Source organism: Ammospiza caudacuta, chromosome 2, assembly GCF_027887145.1.
Source record: "Ammospiza caudacuta isolate bAmmCau1 chromosome 2, bAmmCau1.pri, whole genome shotgun sequence".
Taxonomy (NCBI): domain Eukaryota; kingdom Metazoa; phylum Chordata; class Aves; order Passeriformes; family Passerellidae; genus Ammospiza; species Ammospiza caudacuta.
Genome location: NC_080594.1, coordinates 92,639,310 through 92,662,812, shown reverse-complemented (window position 1 = coordinate 92,662,812; position 23,503 = coordinate 92,639,310). Strand labels below are relative to the sequence as shown.

The 23,503-nt window shown below is 36.7% G+C and overlaps 1 protein-coding gene across 2 annotated transcripts in view; it reads left to right on the top strand.

Moving 5' to 3' along the window:
• TGFBRAP1 (transforming growth factor beta receptor associated protein 1) overlaps window positions 1–23,503 on the top strand; it is a 39,457-nt gene that overhangs the window by 9,418 nt on the left and 6,536 nt on the right. The window contains exons 3-12 of one of the 2 annotated variants that reach the window (XM_058824770.1): window positions 536–730; window positions 1,697–1,851; window positions 7,516–7,598; window positions 13,572–13,913; window positions 15,204–15,261; window positions 16,522–16,665; window positions 17,636–17,782; window positions 19,094–19,253; window positions 20,933–21,366; window positions 21,996–22,037. In XM_058824770.1, coding sequence (XP_058680753.1) covers window positions 536–730; window positions 1,697–1,851; window positions 7,516–7,598; window positions 13,572–13,913; window positions 15,204–15,261; window positions 16,522–16,665; window positions 17,636–17,782; window positions 19,094–19,253; window positions 20,933–21,366; window positions 21,996–22,037 — 1,760 coding nt within the window. Of the gene's footprint in view, window positions 1–535; window positions 731–1,696; window positions 1,852–7,515; window positions 7,599–13,571; window positions 13,914–15,203; window positions 15,262–16,521; window positions 16,666–17,635; window positions 17,783–19,093; window positions 19,254–20,932; window positions 21,367–21,995; window positions 23,020–23,503 lie in introns of those variants that run through there. The other variant, XM_058824769.1, reaches the window with a different exon arrangement.

Here is a 23,503-nt window from a genome sequence, read left to right as displayed (position 1 = left end):
TGTTCTCTGAGAAGGTTGGCTGTAGCAAAAGTGAAAAAGTGTAAGTAAACAATTGTGTCCACTAAAATGCTCTGTAGTCATTGGACACTACAAGAACAAGCACATCTGCATTGCCAGATAGGTCAGGTGGTGCAAGTCTGCAGCTCCTGCTAAGGCAAGATTCTTTGAAAGCTGGGTCTCAACAAGTGTTACTGTTCTGGTATGAATTTAAACTGCATGACATAATTCCTTTAAGAAAGCTCTTAAACTTAGTAAACTTGAATAATTCTTGCTAGTTTGTTTCAGTATTCATCTCTTATCTGTTTTTGACATTGTCTCTTCCTGTGCTGAAGAAGAATGAAAAAAAAAAATTGAACTGAATTAACCAACATCTCTGTCAGGGAGGTGTGATATGTTGTCATCATGCTGCCTTGATACTGCACCTGCTCTGAGACTTTCCATGGCTGTACCTTGGAACCCTGCTTTGTGTTGGGAAGACAACAGTCTTCAATCCTCAACTAGCATGAGCCTCAGGCTTTGTTTTTCCCTTTTTTAGGCATGTTTGCTACTGTAGATGGGATTTCACAGCGCGCCCCGGTGCACTGGTCAGAGAACGTGATTGGGGCAGCTTTGTGCTTTCCCTACGTGGTTGCTCTCGATGATGAGTTCATTACGGTGCACAGCATGCTGGACCAGCAGCAAAAGCAAACCCTGCCCTTTAAAGAAGGTCACATTCTACAGGACTTTGAAGGTATTAAAAAAGACACTTTGTTGCATCAATAATTCTGGAACAACCACTGAAGTCACTTCGGTTTGTTTTTTAAACAAAGTATATAAGAAGTGTGTTGACTGTTGAAACTTTTGTTGCAAGTGCTTTCCTCATTAGATTCTTTGCAGACTTCAGTAATTCAAAATTCCACCCTTCTAATAAAATGTATGCTCATTAAATATGCTTTTATTGTCAACTTAATTGGGTAGGAGTCTATGGAGTTAGAGCTTTTTCTTGTAACTTGGTTATTTCTTTCAAAGGAGCAATGTTAATTTAATGCTACAACTCAGTAATTGTGATCTACAGGTATTTCTCCATTGATTATCCTGACAAAATTCTTACATATTAGAAAGGAATACAAAAGAAAAATAATTTTTAAAATATCTGTGTAAGAGGTTTTAAATTAGGTCTTTCATGTAGAATTGGTAACTGAAAAAATGCAAAATTTTCTATTGATCTGTTCTTCAATTGAGAACTCTTAAGTGTGGAATATACTATGCTACTAATTTTTTCTTCTAGAAAATCTACAAACTCTAGCACTGTGAACTGTATATTTCTTGCTAGATTTGATGTATGGCTTAAAATTTTCAAATATAAGCCTGGGGAAATACCTGTCAGTTAAAAGTTCCTACTCTCTGGAATCTGGACAATAATTTCAGTGGCCTTAGCAGCTTAGTTCATCATGAGTGACTCTAGCCAATTTCTCTTACTTTGAGTGGAACAATATCTGCTGTAACTAAATAAATTTACCAATATCTCTCTAATTCTGAGGTAGAATTCATTGGTGAACCATACTATCGAGTAAATGTGGTAGCAGAAAAGGTCACTTTTGGGACTTTAACCCTGTTTAAGTTCTTACATCTTAAACTGTGTATTTTAAAGCTTATTTCTGAAATTGCTTTTTCCTGTAGAGGCTGTAAATTGAATATATCTGTTTGTTCTGTCCAGGAAAGGTGATTGTTGCTACTAACAAGGGTGTGTACATCTTGGTGCCACTACCTTTGGAAAAACAGATTCAGGATCTTTTAGCTAGCCAAAGAGTGGAAGAAGCCCTTGTTCTAGCAAAAGGAGCTCGAAGGAATATTCCAAAAGAGAAATTTCAGGTTTGTCTTTCCTTTAATTTTCATGAAAACAGAAATTTCACAGTGGGGTCTTGTATTCCATTGGTCAAGTGGTTGGAGAATGTACAAAGGAATTTACGTTGTAGAGAAGTTGTAATACCTTTTATGATTTCAGCCTGAGGAAATAAGTATTCTGCTAAATTGTTTGTACTTGTAGAAGCTGTGACTCTGGCAGGGTTGAATGCTGTTGTTCTTCTGAGATTTTGTTGATTTTTTTCAACTGTGTAACTTGAGAGAATTGAAAACAAAGCAAAACCAGAAATCTAGTGGCAGAAAATCCAATGAATGCTTCTTTGGTACTAGATTCAGTTATTATTTGCTATTGCTGATTAAAAATGTATTTTTTAGTTCAAATAAATATTTTGAAATTTTACTTTTTTTATTGAAGATTTTCACCATATCCTAAACTCCACAGTAGCACTAAACTTTAAAGTTAGGTGATGGGAAATCTTAAGCAAATGCATCTTACTTCCAGGCTCTTACAAATAGTGCCTGTACTGCTGTGTAACTCAGATTAAAAGGTTTTTGTCTTAAACTGTTTGATTGCAGTGTTGATTAAAGATTTGTACTCATTCCCTTCTACCCCTGATTTATATTGCCATACATATTCTACTATTATTTTCTTCTATTTAGAGACTTGTAAAAAGCAGCTTGACATCTCATGGAGTAGGTGAATGAATATTTGACTTAGTTTCTTTCCTATTGTAAAAGCAAAATTGATCTGTAACCTGTATAACATCTGTGGTTTTCCTTTTTTAATATACTTTGGAGCATTTTGTTGCCTTTAAAACAGTTGTGTTACTTTTGGTTTGTTTAGAAAGGTGTATATGACTCTGGAAGATACAGGATTGCAATGGTTCAAAACTATTCTGGCTGTCAGGATCTTTTTTGTTTTTTAAATTTGAAGAAGCTTCTAATTCCTTTTCATTTTAGTTTCAGTCAAGGCCCAAAAGGCAATCATTAAATGAAACTTGTATCAGCTTTCATTTTGATCCTTAACTCCTCTCTTAAATGAGTAACTGGGAGACTGCTGGAACTAAAAAGCTCATTGAGAAAAATGTTCCCATCCTTTTGTGAAGGTCCAACTACCTGAAAGTACTTGAAGCTTAAAAGTATTTAGGCAGCTACAGAGTTCAGTTTCCAGCATGTTTTGCTTTGCATCTTCATTTCCTACTTTTCCCTTCCAATCTATTTAAAGAAGCAAACAAAAATCTTGCTGTGAGGGCAGGATGCACAATCTAATCAATGTCTTCTATGTGTGATGACCTATGATTTTCCAATTATTTCTTTACAGTTCGTGTAGTTTTAGTGTGGGAATGACTTTCTGTGTTTTGCCACTGGATGAACTGCAATTCATTATCTAAAATACATTATATAGACTCTCATTCCTCCTAAGTTTTCTTGCATTAAGGATTTTTCAGCCTTTGAATATGTTACTTTCTTTTCACAAGTATCTTAAGCATGCAGGATTGGTCTTCCTGAAATTAGTTTCCTAGAATATTGCAAGTTCTTTCTAATTTAGTGTGCTTTTAAGGGTATTCGCTTATTTTAAATCAGTGCTACAACTGAAAAACAGAAAACATAGTTCTTGCAAGCAAAACAGCTGTTCTGTTTCTGGGGTGTATTTGCAAATTTATATTAATCAATTATCAAATTCTTGAATTGATGGAGTTTCCCACTGACTCCTACTAAAATGACTCAGTTTGGCCTAGTTATTGAGACATTACTCAATAAAAAAAAAACAGACAGTTTTTCAGAGCTTGTCTGTAGCTGGAAATGCAACATATTGAGTTTGCTTTCCAAGGGGACTCTGATACCTGATACTGTCATTACAGGTTTGTTACAGGCACATCAGTCTTTCTTTGATGTAGTCTTGTGTAACAGAAGTCTGATGGACCTCAACCAAATTGCACACCTTACATATGTTTTTGCAACATTTTTTTGACATATTTTTACTGACCACACAGCACTCATTTCTAACTCCTTTTTGAGAGCTATTCTAAGATAGCTATAATATCTATTAGAAAATTGATATTTTGTAGTAGGTATCTTCTGGTATCTGTTTGCAGGCATTACTGAATCCTGAGTAGCTGACACTTCCAAGGCCTTCTTTTGCCATTTTGTACAAGCAGTAGGATTGGAGTGCCTAGGGTTGGCATTAAGGCACTTGATCCAGCCACTATAATCTATCCATACATGATAGTGATTATTATTGTGTGGTTCATGAAGTACAGTGTTCTCTTTGTCACATGATGCAGTTTTCAATGGCTGATGCCATCTTATGTGTCCCTTGAACCCAGGGCACTGCAGGGCAGATCTTGAGGACATGGGAGTTTTTCCCTGCAGTTCAGTATTTTGTCACTGCATGCATACATGGGTATGCTCTCCCTCTGTATAACAGCATAAACATATATCTATATATGCTGGTAATGCAGAATGAAGGTGGAATAGCAGCAATGAAGTCCTGTACTCTCAGAATGATTTGTACAGTCAATATTTAGTTATTGAAAAGTAGCAGATCTTCTTAGAAGCTCTAGCCTGTTATTTGACTTGTAGTTCCCTCAGACTGCAAATTTAGCTCTGCTGTAACAGATGAAAATTTCTTTGTTTTTGAGCATCAAGAATTCCTGCTAGGTAAAAAATGCTAAGCAAAGATGCTCCAAGGAGATGGATATCTCTGCTGGATATAATTTTTGATAGAATACAAAGGCCTTTCTACCATGCTACCATGAAATAACTGAATACTACTTATTAATTTTTCAGGACAGCTGACGTTTGCAGAATTCATGGTTGATGGTAGTGAAGACCTTGGTTAGATTGACACACATCTTGCATAGGTATCTCTCTCTTTTTTTTTCTTCCTAATTCTTTTTAGTTTTAAAAACATATTAACTCCACCCAAATCTTTTTTGTTTTAAAAACATATTAACTACACCCAAATCTGACCAAAAGACAAAGTGGCTTTCTAGAAAAATTCCTTTGGACAATGTAGTAATTGTAATTGGTAATTTTGACCATTTTAGAAAGGATTTTTTTAACAATTGAGAGAATTAAGACTTCACTACAGCAATCACAGCTTCAGCAGTCATGTCTTTTTCCTATTGCTTTTCCAGATGTTAGTTAATACAGAACTCATATCGTGTTTTTGTAGCTACTGTTTTTTATGTGAATTTAGTCAACAGTGCAGAATTTCCCTAAAGAATTGCAAGTCCTATAGGGGTTCTTCAGAAATTATAAAGGACTAAACAGTGTGTTGAATTTTGACTGGGTGTAGCTTAGTACCTTTTTAAAAAGAGCCTGTTCCAGATCTGACAAAATGATCTGGAAGAACTGAAGTTTTTTCTGTCATAAACAGAGTTTAACTCTGTGTGTTTGACATGTAGGGTCTAGCCTATTTTTAAAAATCTGGGAGAAAGGAATATTGGATTTTCCATAATCTGCTCTGTTTTCCTCCATAATCTTTACCCTAGGACATCTTAACATCTAGTGTTTATATTGTCAGCTAAAAATCTACCTGGGTACTGCCTATCTAATCATTGCATCTTAAATAAGTTCAGAAAGTGTCTGTCTGTAGATATTCTACAATTTTTTGTTGCATGTCTTTAAGGGAGAATTGAAGATATTTCAACATTTAAGTGAAAGTGAACTTCATCAGTTCAAATTTAAAACTGGTTCCTTCAGCCTATAGTTAGATTATCAATGAACTCTCTTCCATTTTTTGTCAAAAAGGTGCTGTACAGATTAAACTCTGCAATTCAAGCGGTGCTTTCAGTGAAATTTACTCAAACTTTATTACAAAATCATAATCAACTAAATATGTAAATTTTAGTGATCACTCTATTGCAAAAATTGAAAATAGGTTTGTGGGGGGAAAAATGCCAGCCTTTCTACTTTTGATACTGGTCAGTGGAGTGAGAAGTCTTTCCCTGGAAAGTCAGGCTGGATTTTAACATTTTTCTGCTGCCATGAGATGCAAATATTTGCAGAATTTAATCCTTCAGCAGTGTCATTAGGAAGGTGACCAGGTAGGTATTCATTGGTTCACAGATTACTGTGTATTGGTGTAATAACACTGTCAGAAATCCAAAATATTCTGGATATTTTATGAGTCAATCCCCTAAAGAAGTTTTACTTTGTAGCTAATTAAATTCTCTTTTAACTTTAGTTAACTCTATTTTAATCATTACATTGAGTGTAAAGCATTAGTTAATATAAAGATGTCATTAAGTATTTGTTTAATTTTATATTGTTGTATTTGTCTGGAAAACTGTGCCTGATAACATTACTCTCTGTTTCCCCTTTTCTCCTATACATTGGGGAGGCAAGAAAAGGCCCACAATCTTACAAAGATTTTAGAGACTTGCTAAGAACAGAGATTATGTATTTCCATTAGGCAAACCATTAGTAAAGCATGCACAGACTTAGTGGAGTGAAGCCAAGCTTTTCTATTGGTAAATCCATAACCTTTAATCAAGTTGAAAAATCATCAGAGTATCAGTCCACTGTACTTGAGGCCTGGTGCTCTTCAGCAATTCCTTCCTGGAATATGTTCCTATTGTATTGTAGTTTCTCTGGGCAGTTTTATTGAAAATGGTTTTTTTAAGCCTTGTATTAGTACCAGCCTTCATGTACAGTGTACATGTACAAACATTAGAAAGCTGTGTATTTGTGAGTAAATTGAAGGGAAAAACTGAAGACATGAGAAGGTAGCTGGGTGTATTTGCCAAAGTACCAGTGTTGTTGTGAAGGGGAGTGCTCTGCAGAGCACAGTTTAGGTTCCTTGCTTTTAGTACTTCTCTTTTGCTGTTGGAAATATTCTGAGCACAAGGATTTCATTTAATCTTGTAATTGGTAGTTGTTGACCCATCAGATTTAATAACTACCTATCATTTAAAGTAGTTTTCATGTTCTCTTTCTACTGACCTTCATTTAAACATTCTTTTGTCTAGGTGTGACCTTAACAGTAAAGTTTAATAACAAATAACTTTCCATATTATGGTTTACTTGGTCTTTAACCATATTTTTATGGTACATTGCATAATGTTCTGCATATTGGATAGGCTGAGCTGTTTTGGAAGAATTTTTTATTAAAAAAAATCAAAGTAGCAAAACTGGCAGAAAGTCAAAAATATGGCCATCAGCTGGGGATGAACATGTAAGAATTGCCTGCAGTTTTGCACCAGAGAGATGAGACAGGAAAGAAGTGGCTGTATGTGGTCAAGTGGGACCATCTTTATTTTTTGCACTTACTGAATTGTGGGAAACTTCAAAGATAACTATTGGCTTTTATGTTTTCAATCACCTCAAAAAACTTGAGGCAAGTCAGTGTGATGTTAGATAAGTCATTGTTTGAACAAGAAAACTTAAACTTGCTGTTTGTTGACTTTGCTTTTAGTAAGTACTCATGAGCAGTGTTGTGTTCACACACGTTTGTGTGAACACAACTGAGTCAGGACAGCAGATTCTATATATTCAGGTAGATAATTTAAAATGTAGAGGATCAAGGTTTATTTTGCTTGTGACTTGTCAGATGTGGCTGAAGATGGTTTGTTTGGTGTTTTTTGGCAGGTAGCTATTGCAGTAGTAACTAACACTACATAAATACAAATATAATAAACCTTTTTTCCCCCTCCTTCTTTTTTATAGGTAATGTACAAACGAATCCTGCAGCAAGCAGGTTTTATACAGTTTGCACAGCTTCAGTTCCTTGAAGCAAAAGAACTCTTCAGGTAATTGTGTGACAAGAAATTTTTTTATTTCCCTTCTTTAAATAAGGAGTTAGTGTTTTTGGTTTGAAAAACTTAGTTCCTTGAATGTTTTTCAATGTAGATGTGAGTTCAATGTAATAAAATGATGTTAAGAATAGAATAACATTGAAAAAATGTTTTAGCTGAAGAGTTAATGCAACTGATTTATTTTGGGATGATAACACATAGTAGCACTAAGAATTTGAGTATGGAGTATATTTGTATAATATATATTTGTATGTATGGAGATTTTTTTACTTTATGTCCATGAAGGTCAAGGCTTTATCACTGAGTCTGTGCTGTGATTTACAGCATGAACATTGCTTTGTTCTTTTTTTTAATACTTTTAACAAAAGGTATAACTTAAACATTAGTTACAATTTAAATATTATTGACACAATTGCACTATTTTTTATGAGGATGTTGGTACCGAATTTTTTTTAGCACTTATTCTGCTATACCTTTTACAGAAGACAGATTTGTTCTTGAAGTCTGTAGTAACCTTGTCAATATAGCCATTTCAGCAGTCACTTGTTTATAAATTGACCTTGATATTCCACTTTCATTCAGAAAATGCTGCTTGTTTTCTTTATTCTATCTGATAATTTCATTTCTGCTAGCCATGCCTCATTCTGTGATGCAGCGCTGCTGTGGTTAGTGGAATGCATGCTGACCACATAAAATAACTCTCATTGTTATTTGCTGAAATTCACTTTAAATAAGTTTAGAGTCTATGGAATAGGATTAAGGTTAGACAATTTTCAGTATACCGTAAGCATATTTACAGTGTAGGAAAAAAGTTGTCCTTGGATTTAAGGAAATGCATTGAGGAAAGTAAAGCTTTGAGGAGTGTTGCTGTTGGTGAGGGACTTTGCCATTTCACTTCCTGCTCACCTGTATGGTGAGAGACACTGGGCTTGGATGAGCAGTGTACACTGAGTGAAGATGAGGGAATGACAGGAAAGGCCTGAACAGCATTTAGAGACAATTTGTTCTGGCCACAACCACTTCCTCTATCACCTAGTAACTGTTGCCATTAGCGAGAAACTTGCAGTCTTTCTCCACCCTTATCTTTCAGACACTTGTGTATCTGACCTCTGGGTTGTGTATCTGAAGCAGAAGTACAAGCAGTGCATAGTTAAGAATATTTTAAGAGCAGTGAAATGAGGGAAATGTATCCTTTCAGGTGTTCTACCACCTTGTGGAAGGAGCCAGGATTGCTTGTGCATCCTCCATCCAACTATCAGTCCCTCTGACAATTAAGCTTTAATGAATAGAATTGTGGGAGCTCCTCTGCAGAAACAAACATGTTTCATGAGAAAATGTGCTGTCCAGCCACAAATTTTGCAGCTCAGGTAGCATCCCAGGGTGTTCCCTTCCTCTAAAAGCTGCAACTCCAAAGCAGAACAACAGTTTTGCTGATGAATGAATTGCTGATGTCTGCTCAGGGAAGAAGGCCAAAAAAGTTTCTGTGCCTTTCTTCTGTCCAGCCATACATAAGCTAAGCAGAGTATTTTGGTGATTCTGAACAAACTTGCTATGGTAATCAGGTTCCTTGATTTTCAGCCCTGGTAGGTACACTGAGTTAGAGTAACAGCTGCATGTGCCCTGATACAGTCTCAATCAATCTTGTTCATTTTAAACTTACTGATGCTCACAGGCAAAATGGGAAAGATAGTGGCAGTCTATGAAAGCACTTCCTCCCATCCCAGTGTGTTGCTCTGCAAATGTTTCAACCTTGTCTTAGAAATCACTTCAATCTTCATGTCAAAGGGAAACTTGGTACCTACCTGAGGAAGAAGGGTGTTAATAGTGAAACAGGATAGCAGCAGTACCTCAGAGATCTTGGTGTGATATGTGGGCCTGCTTCTGGCTAAATATGATGTGAGATTGTCTCACTACTTGGAAAATACTTGACAGTTACAGCTTAGCAGGGGGAATTATATTGGCTTAAAGGTCTTCATTTTCTTGCATTATTACCCTTCTTGGACAACCTTGTCAAGAAACAGTTCTATCTTATGCATAAATTCATAATTCTTAAAGACTGGAACTTTTAATAGGAATAATTTGCCAAGTTCTTCCTAGTTAATGCTGATGCTTGTGAATACTGAAGAAGGTTGACAAAAAGGAAGAATGTGGTAGCTTTATTCAAACTCAAATAGTTCAACATAAGGGAGATAATTTTCTTCAGCTGGATTCATTAGCCTTAAAACTGAGTGAGAAGTAACAGTAGGGCTTCTTTGGTCTGATAAATTCTGTTATAAGCAATAACAGAATTGTGATTGTATTACATAGTTGTGATTTATAGTTATGATATTTCATGTTGTTATCATTAGGGTTATACCAAACAGTGCCTTATAGGTCATTTGCTGAATTTTCCATGCCTTACAGCTACTGTGTTTGGTAGCTGTCATAGGGAAACCAGTTCTCTTCAGTGTTTACTGGTTACATACTGCTTGCCTTCTGACCCACTGGATACTGGAATTTTTCTAAACTTTACTCTTTTTAACAAATAAAAATGTTCACTCTTTGCACAGTGAGAAATACTGGAAGGCCTATAGAGAGAATTTAGGTATAAGTCTCTCCTTCACTAAAAAGGTTAAAAAAATTGCTGGTACTTGTACCTGGAGAAATAAAAAGTAGGAATTATGTGGGTTTTGCATCTTAAATGTGATTCAAGAATATAAGCTTCCAATACAGCCAGTGGGATTTAGGTAAAACAGTTACTGCTGTAGGCTTCTATGGCATCTCTGATACCTATAGATATAAGGGTCTGAATTTAGGCCTAAGTTTCCTGAAAACTTATAGATTCTTCTTGTTGCATTGTTTATATATATAAAGCCCAAAGAGAATTAATGCAGAATTGCTCAAAGGGAAGTTGCCTCACAACATTGATGTCTCAGGAGTTTGTTTTCTACTGTGTGATCTCTGTTTTGCTGAGCCTGAAATGCTAGAAGCTGAAGGCTCAGATGTGTTTTTCTAAAGAGAGGAGATCCTTTGTAACTGTTCTAAAAGAGTTTTGTCCAGATGTGATGGAAAGATCCACAAGACATCCACTAATCCCAGAAGCTATAAGCCTTGAGCTGAATGTTAGCCATTTGTGCAGGTGGAGTCATTGTTTAATATTTGGTATTTTTCTGAAGAAGCTTGTGGACAATGTAGTGCTTTTAGAGAGGCTGCTTGATTGCTGCTTGCCACTGCTGTGGGGAGAACAAAACTGTACAGCTAAACTTGAGTCAGACCTGCTGAGAGAACCACAGGTGCTTCACAGCCCAGGCTCTGGACTAGCCAAAGGTTAAAGTAGATTCTCCTTCTGGAAACAGATCTTCATTGAGGCCAGAATCTGTGAAGTCAGAGGTAAGGCAGATGACTACTTCCTTATCTAGGAAAACTTGGGTGGTAAAATGAAAGGACTCAGAAGCTACTGTAGAAGTTGGAAAATGTTTTGAAACTTACTAAAAGTGGCATATCAAATATGACATTTTTTAACATCATCTTTTTCAATAGTCATAGTCTCCAACTCAAGCTTAGGGCCATCTCCAAATACTTGACAGCATAGCTAGCAAGGGAATCGATGTTTATATTTGAATTTCTCCAGATTTAAGACTCCTTTTTTCTGCACAAATTTTGAGCAGCCTGTGGATGTTATTCAAGTTATGGGTTGACTTTTGTTCTAAAATCAGGGAAGATTTGTTTGGATTGGAGGGGAAAAAAATCTTTCTTCAAATAAGGATTCATTTTCTAGTGTAGTGAATCTCATATAATATATTTAATCTCAGGACTTGAAATTTCAGAGTAGTTGCAGTAGCTAAAACTGCAGTTAGTTTACTGTGATAAGTTCCTACTGAAAACTCAAATATTCTTGGAACCATCAGGCCATGCCACTGTCAGAACTTGCTACTTCTGGGTTATTCTGCCTCTTATCATAGTGTAGATCTAAGAATTTCAAAGCCAAATCCCAAAAGAAGGATTAAAAGAGATTTCAACTGCAGAAATCTCTGAAGTAGACCTGAATGCTTTACCCTGTGTTAGAGGTGGGTCTTTCTAGTGTGGAGGTGGGCTTTAGGCAGTAGGAGTTCTCCATAAGAATTGGGAAAACCTGGTGTTCAAACCTCTCTTCAAGGGAGGGCTGCCCAGTTTTGTCTGTTGTGGTTCTTCTCTATTGTCAGTGTTGCTACTCCTGTGCTTTGCAGTCACTAGGTTCTAGAAGAGAGGATGCTGCTGTTCAATTTGCTGTTGCTATTTTCTCCCAGAATTTCCTTCTTCTGGTATAGATTTTTGTAGCCAAGGGACTGTATTAACTTGAAAGCGAAGTTCTAAATGGGGATTGTCATGGTGATGGCTCCTACTAGTTCATATTTCCTGGATGGTTTTGGAATTGTGTCTCTGGCCAGAAGTGAACAATGCAGGACATGCCTGTAGTGGAGGGATGAGCCCATTTATGATGATCTTTCACACTTTATTGCCTGTAGAAATCTGCTGCTATTCTAATTCTGTGTTATCATTTGTTTCTTTTTGGAATTCATTCCAATCAGAGTTGTGAAGAGAAAGTCTTCACAACAAAAGAAAGAGAGTTGGCTGATCACCAGGTAGATAAGAATTATTTTTAAAAAGTTCTATTTGCAGCAAAATAACTAAACAGGGCTTATTTTACAGAACTGTCAATGTTAATTTTTTCAGCAACAGCAATTTCCTGCACTTCAGTAATGTTAATTTTTAAGCTTGAATTCTGAATAAAAACTTTGACAGTGAGATAATATATTATAAAATATCGTGATATTCTATAATATCAGGATATTTGCTTGCTGCTCTTCTAAAGCAAGGTCTGGAAAGAGGGTTCACTCTAGCTGTGAAAATTAGGGATTATTTGCCATGTGGGGAAAAAAAAATTCTTCTGTCGCAACATGCGTTCTTTAAAAGCTTGAGGAATTTCAATCTAGGCTGAAAGAAAAATGTTTTGTGTGGCATATCTATGTTACAACTTGCTGCTGAAGAAAAGTGTAGGATGCCCTTCACACCTGAAATGGAAAAGCCACTCCAGAGGAGCCCCCATAGATGTACACCCAAGGCCTCTGCCTGTACAACAGACTTGTTGGTTAAATGGATGCATAATCAGTATCTGTGGTTTGCTTACAGAATCTCTGTGAGAGCCAAGTGAGGAATCTGGTGCTTTTTGGGATTGGGGAAAATGTTTTCATCATGCATACACTTGTTCTGAGAGCTTTAGTTTTGTCTAGGAAGCTGCTGTTTTCTCCAGAATTACACTGACACAGTCTTTGTGGCTTGCCTGAAAGGGTTCACTTTTGCTTTTTTTTTTTCTCTGCCAATAGAAGACTAGCTCCCATAGCATATGGATGAAGTCTAGGGCAGTCCTGGGACTGCTGTAGGGCTGTTCAGCTGATTTTTGTATATGCCAGGGAACAGCTATGAAAGCTTAAAAGCAAAAGGCTGGCCAGTCTCTGAATTCTCAGAGCTTTCAATGTCTAGAGGAGGAAGAAGAAAATTTGGACAGCCTAGCTAAACTAACTAACAAGCAAAAGCAGGAGCAAAAAGCAAAAGCAGCACTATGTCCTGTGCCATCTGTGTCCCACCGACTGTGGGGAAATGAGCAGGCTGATAACAAAACAAATCTTTGATTTTTCAGAGCCAGTCTTGAAGGTACAGAACATAACATCCAGCATAAACAGAACAGACCACTGGGGATACAAGCATCATAATGTCACCCTAGGGCATTTTTATCCTGGTTTAGGGCAAATTTGGGAGAAAACCTCCAAAGGGGACCCCTCCAGAAAGCAAACCCACATGGCCCCTCCCCTAAAGATACAGCAAAAAATATTCCAGAAACTGCCTACATGCTAGTGTCCTGACTAAGCATATGTGAGCACACATTTTTTTTGTGCCTATGTATACTTTTTCTTTCTTTTTGCTTCATCTAGTTTGACACTGTAATTGCAGAAGCGGCCAGCTTGATGTCCGGGAGCTGATCTCTCTGTACCCCTTCCTGTTGCCTACTTCCTCTTCATTTATCCGGTCTCATCCCCCTCTGCACGAGTACGCCGACCTCAACCAGCTGACCCAAGGGGACCAGGAGAAGATGACAAAATGCAAACGGTTCCTCATGAGTTACTTGAATGAAATCCGCAGCACTGAGGTTGCAAATGGCTACAAGGAAGATATTGACACTGCTCTACTCAAACTGTATGCAGAGGCAAATCATGAGAGCCTGCTGGATCTCCTAGTTTCAGAGAACTTCTGTCTCTTAACAGATAGTGCTGCCTGGCTGGAAAAACACAAAAAGTAAGTGGATTTTTTTATTATTTTACCTTCTAGACCAGAGGGAAAATTGCCTTAGATGCTCTTGGCTTATTGAACAATATGTTTGAGTACTTGTAGTTCCTTTGCTTACACTTGTCCAAAAGACAATTCAGTCTGAATTAACATTGTTAGCATTTAAAAATATTGGTGAAAAGCTATTACTTGACAGTCTAAGGTAAAGGATATGCATTGTCTTATCCTGGTAAATGCAGAATTCTCCATGAAAGTTTCTGTATCCAACACAAAGAACTTGTACAAGTTTCGGAGAAAAAAGTTAAATGTTTGCCCTTGAGATATTGGGAGAGTGGAATGGCTGCAGTAGTTCTACACAGACAGAATGAAAAGATGCCCTAAAGGATGCACTACCTTAGGTAAAAGCTTTTAACCTCTTAGTGGCTTTAAAATTGTAGTTGCTTGTTTTGGGAAAGAGCTCTTACTTCTGAATTGCAAGCTTTCTATGTTCAACTGATTGACCAGAAAGAGGTTCCTTAAGATGACTGCAAATGACTTCAAACCGGAAATGCCAGCAGGCAGAGAATGAATCATTAAGCAGGAAACATTAGATAGTAAATGTGTAAAATACAAACTCCAACCTTAGGTGATATGTCTATTTTGGCTTTCATTTCTTTAGCTTTGAACTGTCTGGTGCAGTAGTAGCAACTATAGTGGTGAGGAAGAGTCTTTAATTGTGGTTATATTTGGGGTGATTTCATTTATTTCAGGTGTTTTGTTAAAACCTTTTGGTAAGTGCTGTTTGCAAGGCATACCTTTGCAGGTGTGAATTGAATGAATTCATGCATTCATTCATTCATTGAATGAATTTGCACTGTACAAAGTTCTTCTTTGTCTGACCTGACTCCATACCACAGTAAAGAAAAACGTTTCTAACAGTAAAACAGAATTTAAATAAACACATAATAAAATATGATTTAATAACAACTGATGAACTATTGGAGAAATAGTTCTTGGAGGTGTGTGTAATGTCTGTACATAAAATTGACAGAATGACATTGGGCACATACTTGGTGTAATTTGGATGGGGTATAGTAACTACAAACTGTCTTGGGGACAGGAATGATGGAGACACCCTTTTAGGGCAGGACTTCTCTCCTTTGATTCATAAAAACAGCCTACAGAATCTTGTTGAAGTATAGACAAGGCCATGTACATGACATTGAAAGCCATTATTTGTTGTCCTCTGTGCTAATAATCCATAATGAAATTAGTGGGAAAGTTCTAGCAATTTTAATATTATCTTCTGTTTCTTTACAGGTATTTTGCACTTGGTCTCCTGTATCACTACAACGGTCAGGATGCTGCAGCACTTCAGGTTAGAATAAAGCTTTTACTGTCACCTGAAAGCCATTCCAAAATACTATTTTAGCTCTGAGATAAAAATCTGAGGTCTTAATTTATCTGTTTGAAAAGTTGTGATGTGTGTTTATAAGAAACTTATGCTAAGATTTCCTTGAATAAAATAATATGTTGGATGTGAAAAGTCTGAAGAGCTTACTGAAGTTGACAGCTACTTAGATGCTTGTATGATCTTGTTAAAGCAAAACTGTACATACCAGATCATATGTTTATACTCCTAAAAGATGGACAAAAGTGCTAAAATAACCAAGAAATCACTTTAAAAGATAATTGTGGGACTTAAGCAGCGTGCCCTGTGCTGATTAATCTGTATACACACAGAAACACAGCATTGTATTCTTGTGGCAGACATTGACAGCAGCTGAGGGTTTATTTGCTTACCTGGTGAGGAAGAGTGAACACATTCTGCAAGATATGTGGGTTTCAGATGGGTTAGTAATCCCTTTGGGGACCTTCCGTCTGATGTCTAATACTAGCAGCGGCCTGTACACTGCAGACTAAATAATTTTCTTCTTGCTATCTGCAAAATTCCATCCAGGGAAATTAGAATCTTCATGTGTCTCAGACAATATCCAATATCTTAAGTTTGCCTTATTGTGCAGCTTTTTGAGCACATTAAACACAGTAACCCAATCAAATGCATTCAGGTCAGTTATATGAATAGTAATAATGGCCTAAAAAGAAAACAGGTAAGGGCAACAAAAACACATTTGTCATGTGCAAGAAATCTTGGAATTTCAAAAAACAAGGTTTATTGCTAAACTGGTCTGCTAGGTGTAGCACATTTTAATTCCAGTTATAATGTATATAAACATAATATCACATGGTACTTGTCATTCTTCAGTCAAAACAAAAGAAAAACAGAAAAACAGTTTTTCTTCTAAATTGCTTGTATAATTTGCTTTTTAACTTGCACACACAGAACACATGAAAAGTATACCATGTGTTGGAAAAAGGGACTTTTGATAAAAGCTTTCTTTACAATTAGTGTACCTCCTTTAATCACTCTCATAATGAGCCCACATGATATGGGGTCTGAGTTGGGTGAATATACCAGATGCAAGAGAAGGGTGTGGTGGCAAAAGTGAGTGAATAGCAATGTTCCTTGCAATTGGTGTTCTTGTCAACTCTTTCTAATTTGACAAGACTTGGACTTTAAGCCTTTTAATAGCTGACATAAATTTTGAGCACTTTAATCTGTGTGTTTTTGTTGCAGTTATGGGTGAAAATAGTTGATGGAGACATTCAAGATTCTACACGTTCAGATCTCTATGACTACATAGTAGACTTCCTTACATTCTGCTCAGACCAAGAGCTAGTGTGGAAGTACTCTGAATGGATTTTACAAAAAAATGAAGAGGTTTGTGCTTGATACACTTTTAACAGAATATCAGTATTTCCCTGGAGTGGTGTGTGAATTTTCTTTAATGTTGGTTTTTCTTGATAGCTGATTGGACCTTGTGCAGAATATTTAATGCCAGTTAAATAGTGATCATCAGAGAAACTTGGAGGTTTCTCTGTTCATCCAAGTCCCTCTATTAGCAAATGTAGTGCTAATTGCCTCTTCTTATTCTGAAAACAAAGTTTAGGGCATGAAAAATACAGCATGTCTTCTTCATATTGTGTTTTCTTCATATTGAGTAAGATAATTTTCAAATCTTAAAATAAATAAATAACCTGCGGGTCAGCTGTTGCTGCTGCCTGTTATTTTAAAGAGGATGGGTGGTATCTGTGTATACCAGGACATGGAATAAATAGCCTCCATTCAAGAAAAGATTTCATTGCTAGAAGAATTAACTTAATCTGCCAAAATAAAAAAAAAGTGTGATGTTTGGTGATGTATCAGACGTTCTGTGCTGTTGGAACTCATCACTGCCTGATTTATATCAATTTAAGCATAGCTATTTTGTGCAGTGGCACATTTCTAAGCTTTTGGTTTGGTAATTACAGAAGTCTTTTGCTCTGTCTATATCATGATGTGAAAAGATGTGGCTTAGAACATTCTGGTCTAATTTGAGCTATCCTACTACAAAGGCTGAAGTCTCTTGTTCTGTTGTGCAAATCCATTCAGTATTTTTTGTGGATGTTGTGCCCAAGCCAAGGTTTATAGTCTGGACAGTGTATACACTGCAAAATGAGATATGCAGATAGGAGCGAGGGAGAACAAGATAAGCACAGGGTAGTGTAATCCTGTGGTGCTGAGCAAGGTTTTGTGTTTATCTTCCTGAACAATGTATTAACAATAGTGCTATTCCTTTTTCATTTTAAATATTTATTTAATTTTAAAAATAGTTGCCATTGAGTTCCTAAATGCAATAAACTCTTTCTAGGTTGGTGTACAGATTTTCACTAAAAGGCCTTTGGAAGAACAGGAGAAAAACAACATTAATCCAGATGATATCATCAGTTGCCTTAACAAATATCCTAAAGCACATGTCAAATATCTAGAACACCTAGTACTGGAAAGAAAAATACAGGTGAGTTCTGTGAGAATGCTGAAAGTAGGTATAGGATTCAGAAAGCAGATTATGATCAACAAGGCGGAGAATAGGCAATGTCTGGAAGAAATAGGTGTAATATGAAGTCTTTCAAGTGTACTTAGAGTAGGGTAGGAGTATTTTCAAGATTAAAGTAAAAGATGAGGAGTGGATACCTTCAGTATTTGGAATTTTTCAGTGCTTGTGATAGCAAAACAATTGCTTATGTCCCCTCAGACTTAAGGGGTTACATCTGATTATTGCATCCTTCACTATTTCACTCACTTGATGAGGCTCAAATCTTCTTCTGGTAAGATCACAGAAAATGATCAGCAACAGGTTGATCCTACTGCACTGTGGCAGCAATATATTAAAATTACTGATTCAGTGTTTTACAAATGAGAATGTTTTATTCTGTCTTTCTAGAGTGATTTGAACAATTAACAATCAAATTAAATCATGCATCCCTCACTAGGATTCCAAACAACTCTTGATGCTGAATGCCCAAAAGAAGCATTCACAAGTCCTAAGTGACAGTGTATTACACTTTTGGGGGCTTTAGCTCAATACAAAAGCAGCCAAATGTTGTATTTGGATATGAAACATTTTAAGCACAGCAGAAGTTCTCTAACTCAGAAATAAAGCAAGGAAATGAGCACTGAAAAACTCTGCAGAGCTGATGGTCAGTGCATTAAATTCACATTCTTCAAAAGCACATCAGATCAGTGGTTTTCCCTTATTGGGGTTGCAGGTGTGTTGCACCATGACTGATGAATGTACTTGTCTCTGATGTCATGGATATTTCCAAACAAACTTTTTGAGTTAAACACAGTGCCTTGTAAAATATTTGTGAAAATATTTTACAATTAAATCTACCTGCTAGTAAAAGCTGGGTTATAAATCAATTTGGTCTTTAAAAACTACTAGATTATTGTGAATGATTTAGTGAGAATGTTTAAAGCAGTCAAATCATCAGCTTGTTTTGATGAATATTGGATTGTGGATAACAGAAAAAGCACTGTGCCTTCAGAGTGCTTTTCTATCTCTGGTGGCTTTGTCAGATTTTATTGCAGAAATAGAAAAGGTCAAAGAACATACCTGAATATGAGGAATCCTGTATTTACAGTGTATTTACAGTGTAGTTTGTGAGGCTGCTCTGAATTAAATTATCTCTCTGGACAAAAAACTTTGTAATTAATTCAAATTAAATTAGTTAAAACACGTTTGTATGTAATTAAGTAAATATTCATCACTGTTATTGCTGGGACCGAGATTTGTAAACTGAGCTAACATTGTTCTATTCATCTGTAGAAAGAGAAGTACCATACTCATCTAGCTGTCTTGTACTTGGAGGCAATACTTCAGCTAAAATCTGTGACCACAGATAATTGCAAAGAAACAACTGAGCTGCTGTTGAAACTTCGCAGTCTGCTTCAGAAATCTGATCTTTATAGAATTCGCTTTATTTTAGGTAGGTTGCATGTTGTCTGTTGTAAATGCTGTATGTCATTCCCAGCTGGACACAAAATCATAGTACTTTCAAGGATAGAAAACTAAAAGATCTGAGGTTTCTCTGTGTTTTTATTTGATAGGCTGTATTTCTAACAAACACAGGTTAATTTAGAAAGCATGTGTGTTGGCATTGTCCTAGATTTCTATAGCTCCTATGGTATGTTTGCTGCTGCACCAGAGACAAAATACCAACTGGACAGAACAAATATCTGCAGTACAATTTTCTTAATAGTCACCTTCTTATATCTGCAGTACAATTTTCTTAACAGTCACCTTCTTATAAATGGTGAGCGTGGAACTTTTGCATGATGTGACATGGCAACCTTTTACAAATGAAAGACCTGCAACTTCATTTTTGAAGCAGCTTGCTTCTAGTGAATGGAAGTGAAACTTTAAGGAATTTAATTGCCAAGGACTTGTTACCCATAACCCTGAAACTCACTCTGGGGTTCATGTTAAATAAAAATATGAGCATCTTTTAAGGTGAAAAGTGCAACGTGCATGTTACTGTTGGTATAAGGCGAGCAACAGTTGAGCTAAATATTTTCCTTGGTCAGTGCTTATAATGGTTAATCTTTAATGTTTTATCCACTGGAATGCAAACATACAATACAATTAAGCAAGCCAAGTGTTTAAATCTTCTCTGGTAAGGAGGATTATGGCTGAGAAATGAGGGAATAGTGGATGAAAGGGAAGTGGCTTGTTATTGAACTGAAAGGTGTGAAATAATTTTTTGAAATTCAGTGGGAAAAAATCCAGTGTAAGTGGAAATAAAAATTGCAACATTTATTGGAGTAGCAACTAAAATAATTTACCAAAGTTTAATGTTTCCTTGCCTTTTCAGGCAGCAAAATGTTATGTGATGGATACTGTACAAATGGAGCACAGTCATTGAAAATCTTGGTTTTTTTCATCTTTTAGTCAGTTTTTAAACAAATTCTTCCAGCCAAGAGTTACAAAATGGATTATTCTCTTGAAATCCATGTGCTTCAAAATAATAGATTTCTTACGTGACAATACTTACATTACATGAAAGTGAGATCAGTGCAAGCTAGTGTGTTCCTTCCTGATAATCAGAAATTTTGGTGAGAAAAAACATTGTATTTCCATGCATTTTACACATTGTATTTTCCATGTATAGGCCTATGCCAAATCTTTATCACTTTTACAATAATTAGATTATTTTCTACTTTATTTTGAAATGCCAGATGAACTTGCCATTCTACCTGCCTATTCCTGACACTTAAACTTTAAACTGGACTAAGGGTTTGCAGTGTCCTTTTCTTAATGGGAAGTACTATTGGATTTTTATTGTCTTTTATGGAGTTTATTCTGTGATCTCCTATAATATTGGGAGAAGCAGAGGTCAAAAATATTGCAGCTTCATCTTACAGTTTATTGTACACGGTAGCAGTGTCTGCTAGAATTGAAAAGGTGTCAATGACCATGGTTGATCACCTGTTATTAAGTAATTTCTTTGTCCCATATTTTGTGGTGCTCTTTTGTTAGAGCTGTTTCCATGCATCTGAGCATTCCTGTGCTTACGAGCATCTGCCTTCTCTACAATTGCACTGGGCTGGGAGAGGGAGCGCTTGTCTCCTCCACTGAGCAAATATTGCCTTGTTTCTCATTTAACAGACAAAATCCAGGGCACAGACCTTCATATGGAGAGTGCAATTTTATATGGGAAACTAGAAGAGCACGAGAAGGCTTTGCATATCCTTGTCCATGAGTTGAAGGACTTCCATGCTGCTGAGGAGTACTGTGTGTGGAACTCTGAGGGCAGAGACTCGCAGTACAGGCGGAGGCTGTTCCACCTGCTGCTGTCGGTGTATCTGACGCCGGGCGCCTCGGACTGCGCGCTCGTCATGGCCGCCGTGGATCTCCTCAATAACCACGCCGCGGAATTCGACGCGGGCCTGGTTTTGCAGGTGGTGCCTGACAGCTGGTCAGTGCAGCTCCTCTCCCCGTTCCTGGCTGGGGCAGTGAGGCAAAGCATTCACACAAAAAGAATGACTCAGGTGGCACTTGGGTTAGCACAAGCTGAAAACTTAATCTACAAGCACGAGAAGGTAGGTTACTGGGGTGTTTTTAAATAAAAGCATTTTGGAACTTTACAGTTGAGTCCTTTGATATACAGTTATCAAAAGCAGTTTGAAGAATTAGTACAAAAGCTGTCTTTATGTCTTTGGCATTTATTAGTTTTGGTTTTTTTTTTTGCCATGACTACTAGATTCAAAATTAATTGTATGTTTTCTCTGTAAAACAAAAGGGAAAGTAGGGCCCTTGGAACAGGAATAACCTTGGTGAGCTTCAGGGATGAATATGAAGTGTGTCTGGGATTTGCAGATTAACAAAGTTCTTGCAGAAACTTTAACAAGTGTCAGTTAGCATTTCTTTCACTAAGAGGGATTGTCAGAATTTCCAGTTCAATTTTTTACAGTGTTATCTGTCAAAATTTGTTTTAAAAAATTATCCAGCACTTAGTATTAATTGAAGCTTATTAGTAGATTTTGTTAATGGTAAATTCAGTTGTAAAGCTTTCTTCTATTCCTAGTTAGGCCAGTGTTGCTTAGAGTTCACAGCAGATTCTTAAAATTGTTTTTGTTTTATCCATTTGGTATAGTTGCAATTATGCTCCATCATTTCCCTTCCTTTCTTGTTAGATTCACATTTGGAATTTTTCCCCCCTCTCTTTTAGGTTAAGCAAAAAGGAGCCCCGATTCTTCTTTCAGACAAAAAGGTTTGTCAGGTGTGCCAAAATCCTTTCTGCGAGCCTGTGTTTGTCAGATACCCCAATGGGAGCATGGCCCACACGCACTGTGCTGCAAACAGACATCTCAATTCCAATGTGACTCCTCACTCTCCCAGCTCCAGCAATCAGACTTGAAATATTCCCACAGTTCCCATGACTTGTACCCCATTGAAAGTGGGCTGGAAAGAAAAAAGTGCAGCTACTTTATGTATAAATCAAAGTGGACAGCTAGTTTTTGGGTTAATGGGAAGACTTCCAGTAAATATAAAATACTGCTACTTCTTTTTGATTCCTAATGAATGTAGATAGAAAATTCACTACCACACATGGAGAGGTGCAAATATGGGCTCTTCTGTGAATAGGAGTAAACACTTAAGGGAAAAGGAGCCTTTTCTTCACAGTGAGGATGAATGTTACGGAGTGAAGGCAAACAGTCATTTTAAGAATTGTCACTTTGCACTGACTGTGGTGTTGATAAATTTGTGGAGGGGAAGATGACATTTATTGGAGTTGGAATTCTTGAAGAGTGATGGGACAAGATTGGCATTGTGCAGCTTACTATGAAGACAGAGATGTGCATCGATTTTAGTGCTTGCTGCAGCATGTCTTCTTTTGGGCTGGATTATCTTCCACAGGATCACATTCTCAACTTCAATTTTTTTGCTCTACAAAATGTTGGCTTTTGATGCACTTTTTAGTACCTCCCTCCCATCCACCTTCTATATGGGATTTAAATGTAAGCACTGTTCTGTTAGGTTTCTGCTCCTGCAGGTACTGTAATGTACTAAGTGGAAACCAATAACCTCAATCACACAGATGAGCTTGGAAGAAAAAAGAAAGAAAGTTTGTCTGGTCAGACTGTAGTCACTTTTATATGGGGAAAGAGGCCCTGACTTTAATACTGATTTATTTATTAATATGCAAATATGCTGTACATACAGTTGAATAAATTGATCTTATAATTCTAGCATTTCTTTGGAGGATTAAGATGTAGCTGATACATAAATGTACAGATGATGTGCTAAGTGTTTGCTATAACATAACTTAGGCAGGTTGGAACTCCACAAAAATAGGTTTTAGTGCTTATGGATGACTTTGTGCAATCAAAACCACAGAGAGAAGGTATAAAATTGTAAGAAATCTACAAAAGTGCACTACAGGGGTAGTGGGTTTTTATATTCTACTAAATATTCTGTGAACTAAAATTTTTCAAATAACACAAACCCTTTACTTAACTGCCCTCATATGTATTCACATTGCTATTTAACAATTTTAAAGTGGATTTAAAAGATGTGGCTTCCCCCAAGATAGGTTAAAAAATGACAACTTTAAATAAACTTAAGTACTGCAAACTGAAAGCATTTCTTTGAATTCTGTAAAGCTCTAATAAATACCAGGCCTACTGACCCCCATGCAGCTGAGTCAGAATGGCTGCTCCCTATTTCAGAATTTCA